At 39.8% G+C, this 22,936-nt stretch overlaps 1 protein-coding gene across 1 annotated transcript; it reads left to right on the top strand.

The window, feature by feature from the left end:
- The first annotated feature begins 1,998 nt into the window (after window positions 1-1,998).
- LOC135257196 (calpain-3-like) lies at window positions 1,999-21,736 on the top strand. Its single transcript, XM_064339695.1, has 24 exons — window positions 1,999-2,850; window positions 7,960-8,029; window positions 11,797-11,915; window positions 12,023-12,156; window positions 12,451-12,619; window positions 13,056-13,163; window positions 13,731-13,814; window positions 13,984-14,072; window positions 14,697-14,774; window positions 14,897-15,057; window positions 15,227-15,396; window positions 15,699-15,710; window positions 16,427-16,635; window positions 16,948-16,984; window positions 17,340-17,369; window positions 17,672-17,770; window positions 17,987-18,058; window positions 18,263-18,320; window positions 18,551-18,615; window positions 18,704-18,772; window positions 19,438-19,516; window positions 20,231-20,347; window positions 20,925-20,983; window positions 21,219-21,736. The coding sequence occupies exons 1-24, from the start codon at window positions 2,536-2,538 to the stop codon at window positions 21,243-21,245; spliced, it is 2,430 nt and encodes an 809-aa protein (XP_064195765.1). The 5' UTR covers window positions 1,999-2,535; the 3' UTR covers window positions 21,246-21,736.
- The last annotated feature ends 1,200 nt before the right edge of the window (window positions 21,737-22,936 follow it).

The raw sequence follows: 22,936 nt of genomic DNA, 5'->3' as shown, positions 1-22,936 counted from the left end.
TTCTGCGGTCACACTGCAGTCATTCTGGTGACAGCCAGTGACCCCTCCACAGGACCTGGATCAACGCAGGTGTTTTGGTGGTGTTTCTGAATACCCGGAAAAGAGAAACGTGAGGTGCCTGACCACACCGCACAGTTATTCTAGCAGGGGTAACATACATACATGCAGGTAGGCACAGAAATAGGTAAAAACAGCTCAGCAAGCATACACAAAATTGAGTCTCATCTAGCCTGCATTGGCTGCCCAACACCGTATTAAGTGACTGGACATTGGTGTTTCCATTTTTGAGTCGCTGTCTGTGTGTTTAACTTGAGCACTGCACATAAGTTCTGTTATTGACATTGATATGACTGAGGTGGCCATATTAAAGGTGCCATGGAATTCTATGAAATGCCAACGTGCTATCTCTTTCAGATATCTCAAGGGTAGTTTTAATGAATAGGGATTCGTGTTAAACTTAGCTGGCTGTCACAAGTAAATATTGCAGAGTAACTTTTTTTCCTCTGTGACCAAACTCAAAGTACAGAACTAAACTATGAATGTGCCTTAAGTATTTCAGTGCTATGATTGCTTACAGCTTTTTATTCTATGGGGCTGAGGTCAGCAACTATGGGTATTTTTTGCTGACCCCTGGGATTGCTGCTAAGAACTATATTTAGTACCGAAATTACATTGCCAAGATTGTAAAAGGTCTTACTAAATTACTAGTCTTTCAATGGTGTGATATATTCCCATTGATGTGTAAAAGGCACAAATGAGTAATACGCATTGAGAAAACCAGCTATCCCTATATGGATACTGCTTGTTTTCTGACCCCCCAGGGATTCAAAGAACTTGGCAAGTATAATATAACATGTCATAATCTTCAGTAGCTGCAATCTGTATTGTCCTGCCATGAAATATCTTTGCCACTGCCTGTGAGATGTGACTTCTTCCAATTTAAATATCTTAAGAGACAGAAAAATGACTTTGTTATACAGCCAGAATATTAGATTTTATTTTATTAGCGCAGCCAGGTTGTAAATTTGGCAGTATGCCTTTTTAAGATTTTAATTAATTAATGAATGAGAGCAGATTTGTGTTTCTGATCTTTTTCAGTAATCAGTTTTCATTTGCCCAGATGGGTTTGTGTGTGTGTGATGAGGAATATTTAAGATATTTAGATATTTAATTTACTGGCAGATTACATGCATTTAACTGAGGTTGTATGCATATATTTTCTGCAGTTATTTATTCTTCAAAAAAATTGGTTTGTTTATTATTTATTTATTAGTTGGAACTTATTTCTAACTGATATATAAAACTATATAAAATTTCTGATGCTATATAAAACTGATATTCTAACTGATATATAAAACTTTATAAAACTACTGATGCTATATTAAACTGACATTCATAGATACTGATGCTATATAAAACTGACATTTCTGATTATTAGGCTGTATAAATTCTTCATAATTAATCTTTGCGGCCTCTGGGAACATAATATTGCTGTCCAAGCTTTTATGGAGTTGCTTGCGTGTGTTTTCATGCTTTAGTCCACAAACGTCTGAACTCCCGATAGAAGCACCAACTGGCATTATGTGTTCAAATCAAGTGCAGAGGTTGTGGTAATGAGAGCTGTAAATACTATGGGCCATTCCAGATTGGGGAGAAATAGCATTGCAAAAGTAATACTAATAATCATATTAATAATTTAATAATGAACAATATTATTTTTATAGGTATATTTATTACCTACAGTATATATATATATATATAAACAGCAGCTGAAGTGCATGCACCTCTTAAATTCCTACCAGGGTTCTCTTCACCATTACAGGGCAAGGCCACCATATTTGGCTAATGACATAGGCTCTAGAGCTTTATACTGTGGTTGTAGGGCCAGCACTGCTTTTATTAGGTTAATTTACCAATTGAGCTGCTGACAAGCCCTGCTTTTCATATGTTCAGTATGTAAGCAGAATATGTGTTCTGATCTCTGGGTATGAAGTGCTGAGGTTCAGGTACGATAATGAGCAACACCTTCATTGCTTGCTCCCGTAGACTGACGCCAATCCTTCATCTACACTGCGTAACTCAACTGGGAGCAACAGGGGACGCCCTTTTTAGAATTAGCTCTCTTCACTCTCTAACTAGGCTATATTTAGAGCTGGTAGCATAGAAGCACCCATTGGTGCACATAGAACATTTATGAGGAGAGTTCAGAGGAAGAGTTAGGGAAGACTCTGGTGGACAACCCATGAATAAAAAGTAAGACTTAATATTTGTGACAAAGACAAAGCTGGAGTATACATTGCATCTGAGGAGCCATTTGTGTGTACATGGTTGCAGTGGGTTTTGGTTTGAGTGTAAAAAAAGAGGATTAGATTGACTGTTGAATCCCCAAGCTTGGAGATTTTTTTTCCCTCTAGCTTCCTTGAAGATTGTTTTAGTTTTAGTTTTTTTTTATTTCAATATTTGTTAATATTTTATGAAACCTTTTACTTTTTGGCTTTCTTGCTGAAACCACTTTGTCATAATACTTGTGTAACAATGTTGAATGTGGAGGGAAACATCGAGAGAAAGGATGAGAGTGAGAGGGAGAACATGCCGTTGCCCATGGGAGCTTCTCCCATGCCGCCAGGAAGGATTGGTCTTCCAAGCGATGTGCCCGGTGGCATCTATTCGGCCATTTTGAATCGCAACCATACGGTCCTTGATGCTAAGCGGCTGAAGAACTTCATTGAGCTGAGGGATAAGTACTTCAGCAAGAAAGTGCTCTTTGAGGACCCCCTGTTCCCTGCTGATGACTCCTCCCTGTTCTACAGCCGCCAGTTTCCCATCAAGTTCCAGTGGAAACGCCCACCCGTGAGTATCGCCGTGTTCCAGCCTCGGACACACTGAAGCACAGGGACCGGATATGATGGGAATTTATAAGGGTGTTCAGTGATAATAATAATAATAATAATAATAATAATAATAATAATAAAATCATCATCATCATCATCTGCATCATCATCATCATCATCATCATTCCAATGATTGTATTAATAACAATAATTCTTAATAATTATGTGTGTAATAATGTAACTTCTGTACTGAAACTGTACTTTTTGTATTTTCCTTTTATCTATGAAAAATTAGAAGGATTAAATGAAGGAAGATGCTATTGACAACAGGGGGGTTTGAGGGAAGATTGAATATTTTGGCAGTGTTTCTCATATATTACATTTTAGTTTGGCAAAGTCTGATATAACATGCCCTGGGTTGCTACCATGGTAACATCCTGGATCAATAACAACAATTTGCATGATTGTGTAATCATATCAGACATTCTTCATACTGAAATGGGGGTGATTACAACCGTCACTAAATATAACTGAAATTTAACCCAGACTACTGAAAACGCTTTGCATGTTTGTATTTCAAGGGCATTTAAAAAAAATTAATAGAGAGGTTATTCTGGTTGACCTGTTAAAGTGACAAGGCTTTTGATATCATTTCGGTTTTAGTGTGTGTTTCTGATGTGAAATTAAGGATGTTTTGGATAATTAAACAAGATTCCGATGACTCGGTTTCTTTAAAATGGCTGGTTTGGGGGTATTCTAACATTGTTGTTTCAGATAACTCCAAAAAAGCAGCTTGTAGTACAATGTTTTGTTTCCAGAGGTTGTACACATGAACGAACATGTCATTTTATAGTGTCTATTCACAGTTAGAACATTTAATATCAATTTTGAAATTGTGCCAGTTCTTCATTACGACTAATGTTATCATGTGGCACACGCTCCGAAGGACCCTTGTTGTAACATTGCTAAGGCTCTGTGCCACAATTTCCATGACCACAGCTGTCTGCGGTTGCATAAACCATAGCAAATAATCCCAACCAAAGATTATTAAAAAAAAAGATTAATATTAGTAACATCATTACCCAGTTATTTAAAAAAAAATTAGGCAACATATACACATGCAACTATCTTTTAAAAAAGCAAGGCAACAAAAGTAATTAACGGATTATAGTCATACATTGCAAAGGTCTGACTACATGTTCAGCTATGGTTACAGCTTAGAAACATATCTACTTCCTAGAATGATGTGGTACAGCTGAAACAGGCTGGATGTAGACATTGCAGTCTCATAGACATTCTGCATGCAATCCCTTATTAATTCAGAGATAAGCAGATGTTAAAAGGGGAGTATCACAGTTTTCTCTCTGAGTGTTGCGTGGCCAGGAAGGTACAGTATACCAGATCTGTGATACGGACCAGGTACATTATCAGCTGGACCAAGCAGGAGAATGACCCGATGAAGCAACCAATGAAACCACAGTTCTGCGACAGTGGCATTGGGCAGTAGATTGATGAGTATCTTCGTGCCTAATATAATCTCACCTCTGGTCTGGGTGGGTGGCATTCAGGTCAGAAGGGTGGAGACAAGCGTGGCCCCATCCATCAGTGTATATCGTCTGCTAACCAGTGCTTCTATTAGCTGAGCTGTGAGCTGTGTGCTTAATGTGTTGGAGGATTGCACTCCTTTTGTAGTTGGTGCTTGTCAATCTCAGATCTCAATCATGTGTTTCAAAATAAATCAAAAATCAAAATAAAGCACTTGCCCAAATATCAAAAATGTATTGTCGGCAGTACACAGTTTTATAATATTAAACAGGCTTTTTTGCTTTCCTCGGGTTACAAAAAATATATTTAGGAGCAAAGAGCAATAAATTATTTATTTTCAGGTGGATGTCAGGACAGATTTATTTTAAAATGTAAAAAATGATGAGGTTGGACTACCCATGGCAGAATGAGGACATAAGTACATCCTTCTGTTTGTCATAGGCTGGGAGGTCACATGACTGGAAATTTAAACTGAGACTACATTAGGATGGAATGAAATTCAAGTCCAGGCAAATAGCCAATTCCTCTATTGCTTCATAAAGTGTTTACTTTAACAGGTGTTCCCTGGGTTATCCCTAACTACAGAGAAGACTCGGCTAGACTCTCTGGAGATTATCTAATTTTACTCTGTGATAGCGACATCAGAAAGCACTGCTGATAAGCTAACACAGAACCCTGCCATTTTGCAGAAACATATTTGACAGATTTTTGTCTGCAAACTCATCAAATGCCCCCTTTCATTAAAATGGAGCCTTTCTCATTCGATGCTAGGAACCTCTATGAAGTTACCGCACAACTCAATACTGCTTATGGGCCTCTGTTACCAACTTACCAGTCCCCAGATATGTTAATTTTTTCAATGTTCACCAATAGTATGGTTGCAAAAAAAGAGTTACATCGGAACATGGCTGCTGTTGCAAATTGTCATGCAGTTTCAGACCTCTGGAGCTTGCTCACTACTTGCTACTACTACAGAATTGGATTTTCACTCAACAACTAGAGAACAATTAAGTTGTGTCTGATAAACCCCTGATTAAGGGATTGGATGAATAATTCCCTATCTCTTTGCCGGATTTGGTGAATTCTCAGTTATCATGCATGATACTGAAAGAAGAAGCATAAATATAGCTTGTTAGACATGGAACCAGAGGTGCCTGGACCTTTAACTAGTTGCTGCTGTCCTGCTACCAAAGCTCACTCCAGTCCAGAATCTTCAGCTCTCATTCGATATGCATGCAAGACTTAATTTTTTCTTTCACAATTCCAGCCCCTTCACACTTTAAATTACTGGCATTTTGCGGATGCGCTTATCTGGAGCAACTTACAGAGAATTTTGTATTTTTACACCATATCCTTTCATTAAGCCAGCCCATTTATAAATCACCCCTTTATCCATTTGTTCAGTTTTATTCTGTCTTGTCTGCAGATATTTACAATACCTAAGATAATGGCCAGCAGGGAAACAGGGTATTGGCAGATTATTTGAAAGCACATAATGCTTACGTTTTTTATGCTTACGCATTGAGTGAGTGCCAAATTCTTAGGTAATGTCAAATATACTGTATTAGCTGATATTTAGGATGCACCACACCATTGTGCATACAGAGACTCTTTAAACTCTGTACTTCAAGAAATCTGAACCCAGCATTTTTACTGAAGAAAAGAAACTCTTAATGAACGGGTGGGGGCCCACCGTGTATGCTGGTTTTCGTTCCAACCACAATTGCAATCCCGGTAACAAGCTATTATTTTCCCTTAATTAGGTGCTTCTCATGTCAGAGGGATTATTTGCCCATTTAAGCCACCTTGTGTCAGAAATAGCTATGCATGCCATAAAGAATGAAAGTCCCATATTTACATTGTGCTATATTGTAGAAAATTACATAAAGAGGTTAAAAAACGTTTTAACTAATCAAAACTGAAAGACATGAAAAACACCGAATTAAGAAAAATGAACAGCTTGTTAAAATTCTGAGATTGCAATTGTGGTTGGAACGAAAACCAACATACACAGTGGGCCCCCAGGACTGAGGTTGAGAACCACTGTGCTAGGGCAATGGCATTTAATACATATTGTCTAATTCATATTGTCCAGAAGAGGGTTAGTTTTTATCTGCTGGCATTATTGTGGCCAAGATCACATATCATGGGTGAATTGTCAATGAACTTAATGAAAATGGTGGCAACTATGTCCATGCATAGCTTTCTGTTTCTTGCCTTTTGAAAGAAATGCTTGGTTAAATGTCATTACAGTGGCACTTATTGAACATGCTGGTGTTATTGTACTGGATTTGGACGCAGTAAAGCAGTACATGGATGTTTATGGGGTTTGGCACAGCCACTGTCGCAGTGGACGGAGTTTGGAACATCGTTACCTCAGTGCTCTCTGCAGCATGTGATGACATGACAAAGTGTTTGGTTTCTGGCAGTGGGCTCTCATTCTGGTTTCACTACGGATTCCTTTCCACAGATGGCTTTCACCTGATCGTTGCTGAAGCTGAGATAGGATTGCAATGATATATAGAGCAATTTTCAGTTTGTATTTATTTTTTCACCTTGGGTGACATTCAACAATATCTTAGCCTTTGCCTTTAAATATTTTGTAAGCATAAGCCCAGTCTAGATTGCATGCAATTTCTTTCATCGTATTTAAGTCCAGAACATTTTAAACGAAAAGCCTTAGAGCTGGAAGTGGATCTATACTGTGATCACTTGTTGTCCTGAGTGCTGCAACTAGATCTGCAAGGCAAATTATGTGCAGTGCAGTATAGAAAAATGAGATCTACGCATGAATTGCTTTTAGTTTGTGAGGTAAAGCATGAATAAACTTGTTGGTGTGGTAACAAGTTGAACAAAAACAATATTTTAAATTTGTAATACCTCAAATGAATTATACCCCACACTCTCAAAAACTCAAGTTTACAATATTTGGAATTCACAATGCTTCAAAATCTGCAAAACCACAACTCATGTTTCCATGTCATGTTCAAGCTGAGACATTTTGCATGTGAAATATAAAGTATGTGTACTGTTACGCATTTCTTAACATGCTATTGTGCTATATTTTTTATTTATTTGAAATAATAATAATAATAATAATACATTTATTTTATATTTTATACTTTTCACAATCTCAAAGACGCTTTACAACACAGGGATGAAACAATCAACAAAAGAATACCACATATCATTGAAAGCCAGAGGTTCCACGAATCCTCAAACTGTTTATGATGAAAAACTGGATTATGTAGAATCAAAGGTTCCCACCAGCTGCCACTCCGCACACTGTATAAAGCCCGATTAAATACAATCGGAGAGGAATATCTCTTCAGTGTTTTCAATTTGAAATATAGCCCAAAATCCACCTCCATCTCCTACCCAAAAGCTTATAATATACTCCTTGTCTGTTCTCTTTATTGATTATGCCCAGATTCAACTGCCAAACAGATGCCCTTGCTGTAAAATCAGTCTTTCAGAACTTGGCAGGCAATAGATGGTCATGAATGTTTCTTTCAGTCTGCTTCTGACCATGTTCATTTATTTCATCATACTAACCATGCTAATTTTTCTCTGTGTCCTGCAGGAGATCTGTAAAAACCCCCAATTCATTGTGGGAGGGGCCAACCGGACAGACATCTGTCAGGGAGATCTGGGTGAGCTGCACTTGCAGAATACCCTATTTGAAGATATACATTTTTTAGTTTTCTTATGACTCTATCTGTAGGCACATTTCACACTGCTCTAATATCTGAAGTGGATATGATCCCCATTGGACACACTAGAAACCAAAATTGTCATTTCATGATTTTAGTGTTCACTACTGTACATTCTTGCTATCAGAGAAATTTGGGTATTTTTTGTAGATTAATATGGGCCACTTTGCATGAACATCTATAATGATAACAGTGAACTACAGTGCCTTAAAAAATCATACTCCAAGCATACCATGACATCATGCTCTTTTGTGGTCACAACAATATGCCAAATAAGTTTACATTTTTCATTCACAGTGAGTACTCAACAAAGCAAATTTCACTTTGGATTGTTAAAAAAATTGGTAAATTTCTAGATATTTATATCCAAACAGGCCACCCAGTAGACATTTTGAGCTGGTCTTTACTGGAGTCACAGTTAGTATCACCCTCTGAACACTGTGGGGAAAGGTTTTGTGGTTGAGGGTTTGACATTTCAGTTAGACGATATTTTAGAAATGTCCGCAAAACAGTTTATTTTGAGCAGTGTTCAATCAAGGACAAATGATTACTAACTCCAAAACTCTGCATCCTCAAATGAACATTGTGGTTCAACCTCTCATGTTCTGTGCAGAAGCAACAAGTTAGCTGGTCAGAAGAGTGTGTCTGCGTTATATCTCTATAATAATACTAGATCATTGCAGTGGTTTTATACCTTGATACTGGTGTACCCCTCTGTGTGCCTGTTCAAGTCTTTGCTCCATTGAGCAGGCGTGGGAAACGAAGACTAGGGAGTTAGGGAAGACCTAAAGGCGGAAAACTAAGACGGAGAGACGACAGTGGGTAACATAAAACCCTTACCCATACCTAGTAATACATAGACAGAGAACCCACATGGGCACGAAAAAGGCAAGACACCTACCCACCCCCAAGACCATTCCTGTGAAAATGTGGTCTCAGCTGTTGAGAGGTGACTGTAAGTAAAGTTGTCCCACCATAATATATGCCTGAACACTTCTCCAGCTCTGTGTCTAAAATTATTTGACACATTATATTAATTATAATTATTATAATTAATGTTAATCGATGTTGTCTGGATTTTTCACCTTAATCTGGAGTTGGTTCCTGCTCATAGCTATTCAGCTACGGCTATTCTATCACACCTATATAGCAGGCTGCTATGTAGCATCAATCATTGCCTACATCATTCATCAAGGAACACCTGTTCTGGGAAAACGTTAGCCATGACCCAGGAGCTAAGGATGTTGGCATCAGATTTTCTCTCCAGACAGCCCTCACCAGTAGAGGAGTGAAGAGTCCACCTGGTAGTAATATATATAATTTGGGTGAAGTTTTGAGATGGTATATTGTGCAAGTCAGTTCATAGTGTTCTTAGTTCTGGTCCCTAATTAGTGTGAGGGCCTACTGTTTGTTTTCCTCCCGCTCTCACTGTAATCAACCAACCTTTCCTTGCAGGAGGCATCACAACCCCAGAAACATTTAAATGAAACCCTATTTCACATACATGAATTGAACTGTCATTATATTTGGGAGCAAAGGGGGAATAAGTGTGTGTGTCAGTTTGACCCTCTCTCGCCATCTGCCCTTCCTATCTTTCGCACAAGTCACTATACTGAAGGCACATCAACCCAGGGCACATTAACCCATAGGCAAATAAACCCAGGGTATGGCTCCTGAATCCCTGTCATTAACAGCTAGCCAGGGGAATTTTTTTTTACAGAACAACATATTTAAAATTCCAGCGAAAAGAAAAACAAAATATAAAAATTAAATATGCTTCTCATTGAACACCTACGGTCAAACCATTCCAATATGTTTGTGGTATCAGGCATATAATGTAATACGTGCCAGAAAGCAATTATCTTGGCATGGAGCTGGAACAGGGCAGGACCACCTGTGCTGAGAGAGAGCGCTGCCCATCAGAAGGTCTCCGGGAAAGGATGCAGGGAAGCCGTGGCATGCGTCCCACACGGAGCTGCCGTCACCGGATACGAGTCGCCGTGGCCTGCCCGCGTTTCCTTCTGACAGTTCTAACGCAAGGGCCGGGGGGGGCCGACTGAAACCTTATCCTTTCCCCGCCTGCTCTCAACCTTCCCGGAGTCAACTGTTAATGCATATGCCTTCCGGCCAAGAAATAGTTGTCGCATTGATGCATACACACATCGCTTTATGGATCAGATCTGGGACAGCTGCTGTACCCCCTCCAAGGACACTTTCAATTTTTAATTTTAATTATTATTATTATTGCAGGTACATAAGGCTTAAGCAAATGGTATTTCTGTGTTGAACATAGTTCACAGGGATTTGTCACTTTTGGAGAAAGTTCTGCCTGCAGCCTCACCCCATACACGCCTGCATTCACAGACCCGGAAATGATGAAACTGATCTCAGAGTCTCCAAACTGCCAGGACAGATCCACACCCCACAATCCTTTAAATATTTTTACTTTTTTTTTTTTAAACGAAGATTTTGGTTGTAATGATTCCATACAACTCAAAGTTACCATCAACAGAAGCTATTTATTGGGTTATTCCCAATAATTATTTATCATAAATCTTTTTTTGTTTTTTATTAGTAATTATACTGCTTTGATACCCAGCAGCGTGTTGGTCTTATTAAATATTGTAGCAGTGGATAATTAAACTAGCTAGCCAACTAGCTTACTCATGGGTGCTGCCATGTTATTGTTGATATTTGTATAATTCCCACCAGGTGGTTTGTGATATCACAATGTGTGTATATGTGCATGTAGATATTTAATGACACTACTGTGTCCATCTGTCAGGGTCAGAACCTTCCAGATTGTTGTATCTGAAGGCAGATATTTGCTGTGCTTGCTTGGAAGCCAAATATAGCTCCCTCAAACAGCACATGGTAAACTGATTAGTCCTTAGCTCATCATTCTGTGGTGTATATTACAACATCATCCATGATATAAAGTTGTCATTAGAGTCTAAAGAGGTACTCTGTTGACTAGTAACTTGGTGGAATCTACTTATGTAAATGTTAAAACTATAAGTCATGGTAATGATTGGGTAGAACGGCATATAGTAAACAAAATAAGAAATAACACATTCACTTCTGAATGAAGGCTAGTGAAATATAATTACTGAATGTTGGAGATTGACAGTGAGATTTTGCCAGACAGTCGAGCTTCCACATCAAACAGAATGGGACTCATAGAAAAAAGAAGAAAAAAAAAACCATGAGGACATGACATACTTGAGGGTACATCACAAACTAGGAATTGAAGGTGGTGAAACCATAGACCGTATAAGGGTGAAACTGACATTGAGCACTGAAGGTGTCAGATTAAGTCATGACAAGGACCAGCTGAAGTTTGACGAAAAATAATAGTTTCTGGTAGGGCTATGTATCCTTGTGCTGTTAAGAAAACTTGCTCTTTCAGAAGGAGATGCATTAATAAGATATATAAATAAGGTAATTCAACCTAGCTATTACTTTCATTATGGGAGGTTATGTTTTATAAGCAGCAATTCTTATGACAACCTGGTAGTTGCATTTAATTTTTAAGCAAAGAACTTTGTTACCATGCCCTCCGCTTTTTGCCGTTGTGACCTGAAAAGTTGGACCATTTTTGAGTTAAGATTTTAGTACGTATGTTAGATACGTATTTTCAATTGGACTTTGTGGTTTGCAAAAGTACCAATATATGTCAATAGGTGATAGTTAATATGCCTCTATAGGTGACTGTTGGTTGCTGGCTGCCATTGCCTCCTTGACTCTGAATGAGAAGCTGCTTTACAGAGTCATTCCTCCTGACCAGAGCTTCACAGAGAATTATGCAGGAATCTTCCACTTCCAGGTGAGGAGCACGGTCCTCCACCCATGTTAAAAACATAACTACAGTTGCCATTTTGATTCAATTGCATTTGATGAATAGTCTTAAGTGACCACCCCATGTCATTGCAGTTCTGGCGTTACGGTACCTGGGTGGATGTTGTTGTTGATGACCGCATCCCCACATACAATAACCACCTGGTTTTCACCAAGTCGGCCAAAAACAACGAGTTCTGGAGTGCTTTATTGGAGAAGGCCTACGCCAAGTGAGAACACACCCGCCCACACGTTAACCACATTTCAGAAAACAGCCTGTATTTTACTGCATTTGTACCAACACGTGTATTTAAAATGTAACCATGTGTATGTTTCAACATGTTATTGTGCATATTAACATGCAACCATTCAGCACATGACAGTGCCTGCGTTTAAACATTAAGCAATGCATATATTTAACATGCAACTGAGTGCATGTTTAAGCATGTTGCTGCACATGTTTAAGTGAATAGGAGCCTACATGTGTGGGCCCGCTGCCTCACAAAGGGTATGTTCTTGGTCAGGCTGCATGGTTCCTATGAAGCCCTGAAGGGGGGGAACACCACCGAGGCCATGGAGGACTTCACGGGAGGGGTGACCGAGTTCTATGAGACAAATGACGCACCCAAGAACCTCTACAGCATCATGAAGAAAGCTCTGGACAGGGGATCGCTCATGGGCTGTGCTATTGATGTGGGTGTCCGCTTTTCTCCCAGTTATGCATATAGTAAATATGAGGAGCCCTGTATTTTCTGAAGCCAGGTTTTATAGCCTGTAGTTCATTCATCCAACAGCAAGGTGAAACCTTCCTATTGTGCAATCATTAGTAATCACCTCACCGCAGTACTCAAATAATCTGAATTAGTAATTTAATTCTTACTGATTTTCTGTACTGTACTGTAGATGTGTGAAATGTGTGACTATGCACACTGGCCAGTCAAAATCATTCCACATTCCCTTTAAAAGAATGGTTGTGGAGCACCACTATCTTTTCTAAAAACATGTATTTTTTAACTTGTTTCTAATTCTTTGAATCAATTTGTATTATTTTATTTATTTTTTCTTTTGTTTTAGAAGCCTGTAATATCAATTCTGTATGTCATACCCTCATGCATACCTTTGTTTGCAGGATACCCTGGGCTTCTCGCCCCCTCCCAATGTGATGGGCCCTCTTATTGATAAGATGCTTGCTGATGGCCAGGCCAGCAAACCTGTGGGTGCACGTGCTCGGTCTGGGGTGTGTATCAATATGCTTCCCTCTACTGAACTGTGGTAATCAATCTGATTTTCTGTAATAGAGAGCCTCTGTCAGTCGAGTCCTAACTGATGCAATGCGCAGTCACATCTGATTACCCATGTTTTGCTCAAACATTGATCCCATTACATGGACAGAAACCACTCTCCGATTCCCTTTACTGGTCAGTGAATTTTGATATATTTCCAGCATAGTACTGATTTTTTAAATCTGATTCCTGGCACTCACCAAGTACCCTGTTCAAGCAACTAAACTAATTATAGTAAAGCCCCCGAAAAAAACACTGAACCAGCAGGTAGTGTATGCATGCTAATAATTAGCCGTTTATGGAAATATTATTTAGCTGCAGCCATTTTGTATCTTTTCAGTCCATCACCATGGTAGCACCTGTTCACAATGGAAATGACAAGGTGTGACAGTGTTTCCTTCACACCTCTGATCTGAGGATGATTTTAGGAGTATGTACAGCTGCTTTCGATTTTATTTTTCAAAACGTGAATCAGCTTTCACTTTCTGTTTTATGCGTGCCTTCCTGTCACCGTCTTACAGGTGATCATTACAACACGGCTAGAAACCAGAACTCCCTTAGGACTTGTCAAAGGCCATGCCTACTCTATTACTGGAGTGGATGAGGTGAGCTGACTACTAGAATTGGTGGGATAAGAGGGTCATGCATAAGCCATAAGTAATGGTTGAACTCAACACAGTGGATCTTCTATCCATGGGTAATACTCAGTCCTCTTTTTAATGATGAGTATGAGAATGTGTGATATTACATTTGACGGTATTACTGTTTTGACAGTGCACAGTTGGCAAGAACACGAATGTGCTTCTCATGCGCCTGAGGAACCCCTGGGGCAATGTGGAGTGGAGCGGTCCATGGAGTAACAGGTAAGACACACAATTTGGCTCCTCAGGATCGACACTAACCGCTTCCAGCACTGCCACTAGGAAGCTTTCAGTCTGTTTCTCATAGCTGGGCCCACCCACTACATACAGTACATCTAGATCTGGTGAAGCGGCTTTCTGTTATTATGAGCCCAGATGCTGGAACAGCTTCCTGAACTATTTAAGAGTAGCTCCATTTTTAAGAGTGGGCTCAAGAAATTCTTCTTTTCCCGGGCCTTTGACTAATGCATTTTCATATATATTTTATGCATTTTTCACTTTATTTTTTCTATTTATTTTATAAATGTGTATATGCAAGTGTGTGTTTGCTTTCCTATGTATACTTTATACATCTTTTTCCACTTTTTGTTTTTCTTTATTTTGTATATGTATATATGCAACTATGCATTTTTGTATAAAGCACATTGGATTTCCTTGTGTATGGAATGTGCTATACAAATAAACTTGAACTTGAAGTTCAACATACAACCCATTTTATATTTATGGGTATGTTCGTGAATAATGTTTTCTTTTAGTTTTTCCAATACCGGGAATTTTTTTATTGCATGACATGGGTACTAAGAGAAACTGTGTGGTCTGTCTTGTATCTGTGTTGTATGACTCCAGGTCTAAGGAATGGGCGTCTCTCTCCAACTCCGAAAGGGAACGTTTACAGCAACAGAACACTCAGGAGGGAGATTTCTGGTGAGCGATTACAGTGTCATCTTAACTGCAAGTGCAATTTCCCTTCAACAGAGGGGATAAACACGGGACTTACAAAGATGCGTGTTTAAGGTCATCTGCCTGCCTCCTCTCTCTCTGAACAGGATGTCTTATGAAGACTTTATACGGCACTTCACTAAGGTGGAGATCTGCAACCTCACCCCTGACGCCCTGGAGGACGATACAATCCACAAGTGGACGGTGTCTGTGAACGAAGGGCGATGGGTGCGAGGTTGCTCCGCCGGGGGCTGCCGTAACTATCCAGGTGCGTCTGGAGCGAACCCCACTTCTTAAAATCCTGCAACCAGTAAATGAGCAATCATTTTACATATCTGACCTTATACTGAAGGCCTCCTGCTAAACTCTATAACAGCAGCATCCGGCCCTCCCTTCACATAAGTAAGATGTTATGTTTTTGGTGTGACGTGTCACAGACACGTTCTGGACGAACCCGCAGTACCGCCTGCGCCTGCTAGAGGAGGATGACGACCCTGAGGACGACGAGGTGGCCAGCAGTTTTCTCGTCGCTCTGATGCAGATGAACCGCAGAAAAGAACGCAAGATGGGCGCCCAGCTCTTCACCATTGGATTCGCTATCTACGAGGTCTGTCCCTCCTGGTTAAACTCAGTGTCAACGAGCACAGTCATATTCAAAGCTTACCTCTTTGCCGTCCTGTTGTTTCCCTACCCATCACTGGTTTTGAGATACAGCATGTTGTGCTAAAACATAAATATAATTACATTAAAATATAAAAATTATGATAATTGAAACCAGTCACTTCAGTCACACACTTATCCCAGGATCCACCCAATCCACAGTTCATTCATATTAATACATTATTATCACAGGCCATTCACACCCATACTGTTTTCACAGATTATTTTTCATGTCTGCTTCTCCTTCAGGTCCCTCCGGAGGTATGGGGGTGCATATGTGCAGGGCTACCTGTGTATGGGTCTGCACCTACAGTGTCATCATCAATCTGTCCAGGCCTCCCTCTCAGGCTAACATCTACTCTGTGTTTGTGTCTGAGCAGCTGTGGCTGCATGGAAATTCACAGAATGTTCAGTGCTCTATTAGTTCACCTCCCAGCGAGAGAGTATCTCTATATTGCTGATTTAGTAAATCAGTGGTATTGGTACTGGTTGTAAGATACAAGATGTTACTAGGGTACATACATCCATATTTGAATGGTATGGTTATGTTTGTAAGGTACAGATACAGTATGTTTGAAAGGTAGGGGTATGTTTTTAGAGTACAGACATGTTTGAAGGTTACAGTATGTTAGTAGGGCAAAGGGATGTTAGCTAGATGCAGGATGTTAGGAGCATATATGGATGTTTATAGAGAACAGGGATTTTAGTAGGGTGGAGTACGTTATGTTTTTTATGGTACATGTACGTGAGAACATGAGTGGTACCTTTCATTCTGTGTATTGAACATCCTGACAAGAGGAACTATGAAGCCACGGGTTTCTACTGTAGGTAATCTGCCTGCTTAGTCCTTCTTACTCCTCTCAAAGCCCTTTTCCTTTCTCACCCACATTCCTGTATTTTTCATTTTGTCTTACATTCTCTCCATCCTTCCCAATCCGGTCACTTCTACGGTCACTCTCTGTTCATCTTTGCATTAGATGCAAGGCAAGGAACAGCACCTGCAAAAGGACTTCTTCCTGTATAACGCCTCAATAGCCAAGTGCAAGACATACATTAACCTGCGTGAGGTTTCTCAGCGCTTTCGTCTGAGCCCAGGCGAATATGTGATCATTCCCTCCACCTTCGAACCCCACCGTGAGGGAGAATTCCTCCTCAGGGTCTTCTCTGAGAAGAGAAACATATCTGAGTGAGTCGGTGCGGCTGAGAGTGGGCATGGCCGACTGAAGCTTTTGTGTGAAAATGTGCATTAGAATGTTTGGAGGAGGAGCTAGAAAGCATAGACCAGGCTGAAATAGAGCTGCATCTAAGCTAGCATAAAGGCTAGAGTACGGTAATGAGGGGAAACTGGCTGATTGATGTGTAGGTAATGATGGGTAAAAATCAGGGCCAATATGAGCTGGTGGTACTGGGAAAATGAGTAAATGAATGAGCAGGTCCAGGTGAAACATTGTGATTCTACTGTTATCTTGTTGATGGCTGTTTGTCATTCTTTACACAGAGAAATAGAGAGCAAGATTGAAGTTGACGATCCAGTGGTGAGTGCTATCTGATCCTCTATGATCTGCCTTGTACATGTACCCTCTCTCTGTACGTGGGTATGCTACAGCCTTTATGTGTATGCTATGGTGTATTTGTATTCCTCCAGTGACAGAACAACTTCAGTTTCTAGCACTGCCAGTGTTTCTAGAACTGCTCTGCAAAAACTTCCTCATTTGACGAAATATGGAACCTATAACTGCAATGCTGTTGAAGGAGTTAACAATACTCATGGCATGTTTAAAATACATAAAGCAACAGAAATTACCAATATCTAAACATTACACCATGTCTTTTCCTAGTTTGTTTATTGTTTCTTTTTCTTTCCAACCCCCCCTCCCCCCTCCCCCCCAGAGAGAAAAGCCAAAAAAGAAGAAGGCAAAGGTAATGCTAGGGGAGTGATCCATCTTTTGTCTTTTCATCTCATGTCTCATGTCTTATTTTATTTCCTGAACTGAACTAATTAATAAAGTATCAAATAAAGCTTCCCTGTAAACACTTGTAAAATGGAATCAGCGATAGAAAAACTTCATTATTCCCCTCCCAGTTGTTTTCTCTCTCTCTCTCTCTCTCTCTCTCTCTCTCTCTCTCTCTCTCTCTCTCTCTCTCTCTCTCTCTCTCTCTCTCTCTCTCTCTCTCTCTCTCTCTTTCTCTCTCTCTCTCTCTCTCTCTCTCTCTCTCTGCAGCCCATTGTTTTTGTGTCAGATAGAGCAAGTGCCAATAAGGAAATAGAGCCAGAAGAGGATGAGGAGCAGATAACCAATGGGAAAAAGGACATAATAATGGTAAATTCTCTATGATGAGAATTGGGAACTAATTGTATACCCTGCAATCCTTGTGTCTATGTGAAATTCTGTGATCCCTGTGTGGATGCTATAGGTTAAAGTGCTTTTGACAGATATTGTTCAACTGGCAGAGTTTGTAAAAGTTATAACATCTACTGGGAAGATGGGACTGGTGTTTCAGTACTGATGTCTGACGCTAGCCTGCTGTTGGTTTAGCCAGTTCCCGCAAAACAAGAAACTGAGCAGGAGCGGCTATTCCGTACCATCTTTGAGCAGATCGCTGGAGTGGTAAGCATCGCCCTGTGAGAGTTTAGGAGCCAGCGGCAGATTTGCCAGACTTACAGACTTTTTCCTGTGAAAGTGCAATATGTTACATCAACCAGCATGTATTCACATGTAAATGAATAAGTATCAACTGCTAAACAGGAAAATGGAAGGCATATATATGGACTAGTTTAGCAGGAAGTGAGCATGAACTCTCTCTCCCCACAGGACATGGAAATCTCAGCCAAAGAGCTGATGAATGTCTTTAATAGGGTGCTGGCAAAACGTGAGCGATTTATTTATTTACTTTTTACCCACAATGTCTCTTACACATTCACGTGTTCACACACTTCCTCTTGGGCATACTCCTTGTCTGACACATACACACATGTTAACACTTCCCCATGAAAATGCACACTTTCTTCAAATGTACATGCATATATATATATATTCATATTCCTTTGCACATGCACCAGTGAAGATGCAGATTCTCTTCCCGTTTCTCTGTTTCCATAGATAAAGAATATAAAACAGATGAGTTCAGTCTGGAGAGCTGCAGAAGTATGATAGCCCTAATGGACGTATCCTTCACATTAACTCAGGCATCTTACTGGCTTGTACCACTGTAAGCACGTCGAAGCAGGTATTTCCTTAAGTCCACCAATGTAGACAGATGGATCGGGCAAATTAAATCTGCAGGAGTTCCATCACCTATGGAGCAAAATCAAAGCATGGCAGGTGGGCCATCATCTCCATGCTGGGCATATTACACTGCAAACCATCTTTTACTAGAGCAGTCCTTGGTATATCTCAGCTACTGTTTCTTTGGTTTTAATTCATTTGGTTTGAGCTCTGACCGCACAATGACAGTAAATGTGATATACAGTAAATGTGGTTTTGTAAGAGCAATCTTTCTTAAATATTTGTCCCACCTCTATATCGTTAGCTGGTTGCTAACTATTTGAGTTATCTAGAATGCTACTGAATGTAGCTACAAAAATTAGTAGTAGTAGTAGTACTAGTAGTAGTATTGGTAGTAGTATTGGCAGGAGCAGTAGTCTTAGCAGTAGCCGTAGTAGTACTATTTGCAGTATTGCACCACTTCAAGCAGCAATTTATTTTCCCAGAAGGTCTCGAAGTAGTAAAGTACTAATGTCCTTGTCCAGCCCTGCCTATTTTCTGTCATCAGGCAGGAGAAAGTGCTTTAGCTGCTAGATTATTCTGATTGTGTTCAGCTCTGTATGTGTGTGCCACTGTAGAGTTGTTCGACAATCAGCTGTAAATGCACTAACTATATAGAACTACATAGAGTTCTATACAGAAGACATCCAGGTGCATTATGAATGTTACCCAAAGATGGAAACACACTGAGACTGTGATCGAGGGCTGTATTGTTCCTACAGGTGATTTTTAAACGCTATGACGTGGACCACTCTGCGACCGTCAACAGCTATGAGATGAGGAATGCAGTTAACGATGCAGGTTCGTTTCCATTCAATCTGAGGATCTTTACCAAGGGCAGCCATCTCATACTGTCTGCTCACCTCTATGCATTACTAAATTATTGTTCTTATAGTAACTTCGTAATCCTGATGTATCTTCATCTGAAGGTTTATTAATGGACCGTTCACAACCATCACGTTGGACGGTTTCTGTAGCACTGCATGGTATCTTTGTGTCCTTGTGACACGCTAGTTACAGAAGTCGTATGACATTACATTACATTACATTACATTACAGGCATTTAGCAGACGCTCTTATCCAGAGCGACTTACACAACTTTTTACATAGCACTTTACATTGTATCCATTTATACAGCTGGATATATACTGAAGCAATTGCAGGTTAAGTACCTTGCTCAAGGATACAACGGCAGTGTCCTTACCCGGGATTCGAACCTGCGACCTTTCGGTTACAAGCGCAGTTCCTTACCCACAGATTTTCTACACTATTGAGATGGTCAGCTGCCATAGTCCTAACGCTGAATGTCCTGTCTCTATCGCTGAAACTGAAATGTTTGTTTTTGTTACCTCTTATGAAAACTTTTGAAAGGGGCTGGCTAGGGACAATACTGGTTGCAGGGATGCTCTGTCCTTGGGCAGATCCCTTCATGAATATATACACTTAAATATGCCAGCTGGACCCTACAGTAAGGAATAACAATATGGAATAATAGAGGTCTTATGTTCCTCACAGGCTTTCATCTCAGCAATGAGTTGTATCACATCATCACGATGCGCTATGCAGATGAGAAAATGAACATCGACTTTGACAGTTTCATCTGCTGCCTGGTGCGACTTGAAGGCATGTTTCGTAAGTATCGTGAGGTCACGTTTCAAACACCACCACCATGACTTTTTTAAGCGCTTAAAAACTGGAATTAAGGTTGGCAGATTTTGAACTTGTCAAAACCGGACACCATTCTAATGCTGTCAAAACAGTGACTTTAACAATGGAGACTGACTCCACAAAATAGGGGTCAAATTTGAGTCAAATCAAATTTCAGTCAAATACTCAGACCAGACATATTGTCCGGTTGGGACCACAAACCAGACTTATACAAATGAAAACTGGACATTCCACTGCAATACTCAGCATCTCACAACTTTAAATAGAATAGTGCTTGTTCAGTCTCTGTGGCACATGGTTCAAAGCGTTTGGTGTAATAGGGCATAATTTTGATTTCAGTAATTTGCTATATAAGAAGTATGCTGTATATGTATATCTTGTTTTTGAAATTAATTGTGAGGACAGGTCCAAATGTAAAGTCCTTAATGAATAAACAATCATATTAATCACATTTTTAAAATAAGATAATGAATGTATTAATAATTCATTTAAAAAAAACCTTTAAACTTGTACTTTTTAATATAATGCGATGTCCTTGCAGGTGCTTTCAATGCCTTTGATAAAGATGGAGATGGCATTATCAAACTCAGTGTCCTGGAGGTAAGATGGTGTTCTGTATACTTTTCTGTAATTGATCCTCAATACTCACTCTTTCAGCAGGTTTTGATACTGTTTCTGCTGTCTTAACTGAGCATGCAGGTTTAGACCCAGGGGCTAAAGTCATTTCTAACTGTGCATGTATAGATACAGGGCTAAAGTTGTACCTACTGAAACTGTACAGTTTTAAATACACCAGCTAAAGTCTTACCTCATGTTATCTGTCCTTCTCATTCAGTGGCTCCAGTTGACTATGTATTCCTAAGGCCCGTGACCTCCACACCCCAAAAGCACCCCTGTCCATCAGCCATATGTGTGGGCCTAGTCTGGGTCAAACCTTACTGACATTTTCTTCACTTCTGTCATTAGTTAAACTTCAAATGCTTTACTGGCTTGATATTCGGTACATATAAATGAAGCATAAACAATTATTACTGAATACCACTGAAGAAGAAATCAGTTATGTTGTTAGATGCCATTGATAGAGTATGACATTGTGATTTTTTTGCTTAGTTTTTTTTTTGTGTTTTTGTTTTTGTTTGTTATTTTCTTACAATCTTTGTTCATTGTTGCTGTAGAACAGTTACAATTGCTTATATTATCTCATAATTTAATTCATATGAAATGATTTAAAAAAAACTATTTCCACTGCTGTACATTAACTTCTTGTGTTGCTACCACTATGACCAATACTATTGGTATAGTATGATAACAACTATTGTAGTCATGACAATGAATAAAAACTCCAAACGAATCATCAAAACCATGACTGGCTGATTTGTTGTCAGCCAACAACAGTGTCTGAGTGTCTCTCGGGCTGCATGACACTCACTGAAACAGTCACTATGGGTTAGATTGTACTCACTGAAATGATAAATTGTTATGGGGCAATACTGTATGTGGGGTAAGACTAAGACAGTCAGACACTATGGAACACTCTACTATGCCTTTTTAAGTTTAATTAGTTTTTGTAATGGCCACGCCCACACGTACTCTCAATACAGACTGCTCTGATTATTATGGTAGCAGGTGAACTGTATACATTTGATTGTTATGGCCTGTGCAGTTCACTAGCTGGGGGCCAGGATCTGACTAGTACCCCCATATTCCTGTAGGTGGCAGCAATACCACAGACTGCCATTCATAGTGAGAAAATGAAAAATAAATCAAACTTCAGTGGCAGATTCTCTGGTTACCAAATCCATAGCAAACTTGGTGAGACTTTTTCTGTGGTCTACCCAATATTAAATGATATATGTATGTTCAAATATAGAATTTACACCTATTTTAGTTGTCACATCAAAAGTGTGTACACTATTAAGTGCATTCCAGTATTGCAGTGTTTCATTTGTCTCGTGTGAATGTCAATGTGGTTGTTAGTGCAATAAGGCTAGAGTTACAAGTATCTGGCAACCCATATGAATCCCACTCATGTCGCAGTTTAAAAACCTCTTGAGACAAACTGTAATGCAATGCAGGACAGGCAATGGTGGGGGTGAAATATAGCTTTTGATGTGAGTTATGTGAAGGAGGTGACTAAGATACTTGGCTGAGATGGAGCTACTTGTCATAACAGCTGACATCACTACTGCCTGAGATGTGAGAGGGAGGTGGGGGGTCATAGCTAATTAAATAAAGTCCTTTTTTGCGGGTATGCATGAGCAGCTCAGGTTAGTGCTGATAGCGTAACCAACTTGCAAATTCTGCAAATGTCATTGGCAGAGAAGGCAGAATCCAACTAAATGTGGAGGATTAAGACTGCTAGAGGAATACCTCTAAGGACAAAGACTGTTAGACCAGACTGGATTGGTGCTTTAATTTTGCTTTATTATGTAGTGTTTTCCACCTGACTGATGCCAACTTTCTGTTTAATATGGGGGGGGGGAAGGGGCAATGTGGCTATGGGAGCCACTCCTGACTTGGCCAGTTTATGGGAAAAGGAACCAGGAATAGCAT

Source organism: Anguilla rostrata, chromosome 6 (genome assembly GCF_018555375.3).
Source record: "Anguilla rostrata isolate EN2019 chromosome 6, ASM1855537v3, whole genome shotgun sequence".
Lineage (NCBI taxonomy): Eukaryota > Metazoa > Chordata > Actinopteri > Anguilliformes > Anguillidae > Anguilla > Anguilla rostrata.
This window is presented reverse-complemented; position numbering and strand designations above follow the sequence as displayed.

Excerpts from the sequence above, each read along its gene's own strand:
- LOC135257196 (XM_064339695.1), top strand. The coding sequence starts at position 2,536 with ATGTTGAATGTGGAGGGAAACATCGAGAGAAAGGATGAGAGTGAGAGG. Across the intron at positions 15,058-15,226 it reads GGGCTGCCGTAACTATCCAG|ACACGTTCTGGACGAACCCG; the intron begins GTGCGTCTGGAG and ends GACGTGTCACAG. Across the intron at positions 17,370-17,671 it reads CAAAAAAGAAGAAGGCAAAG|CCCATTGTTTTTGTGTCAGA; the intron begins GTAATGCTAGGG and ends CTCTCTCTGCAG.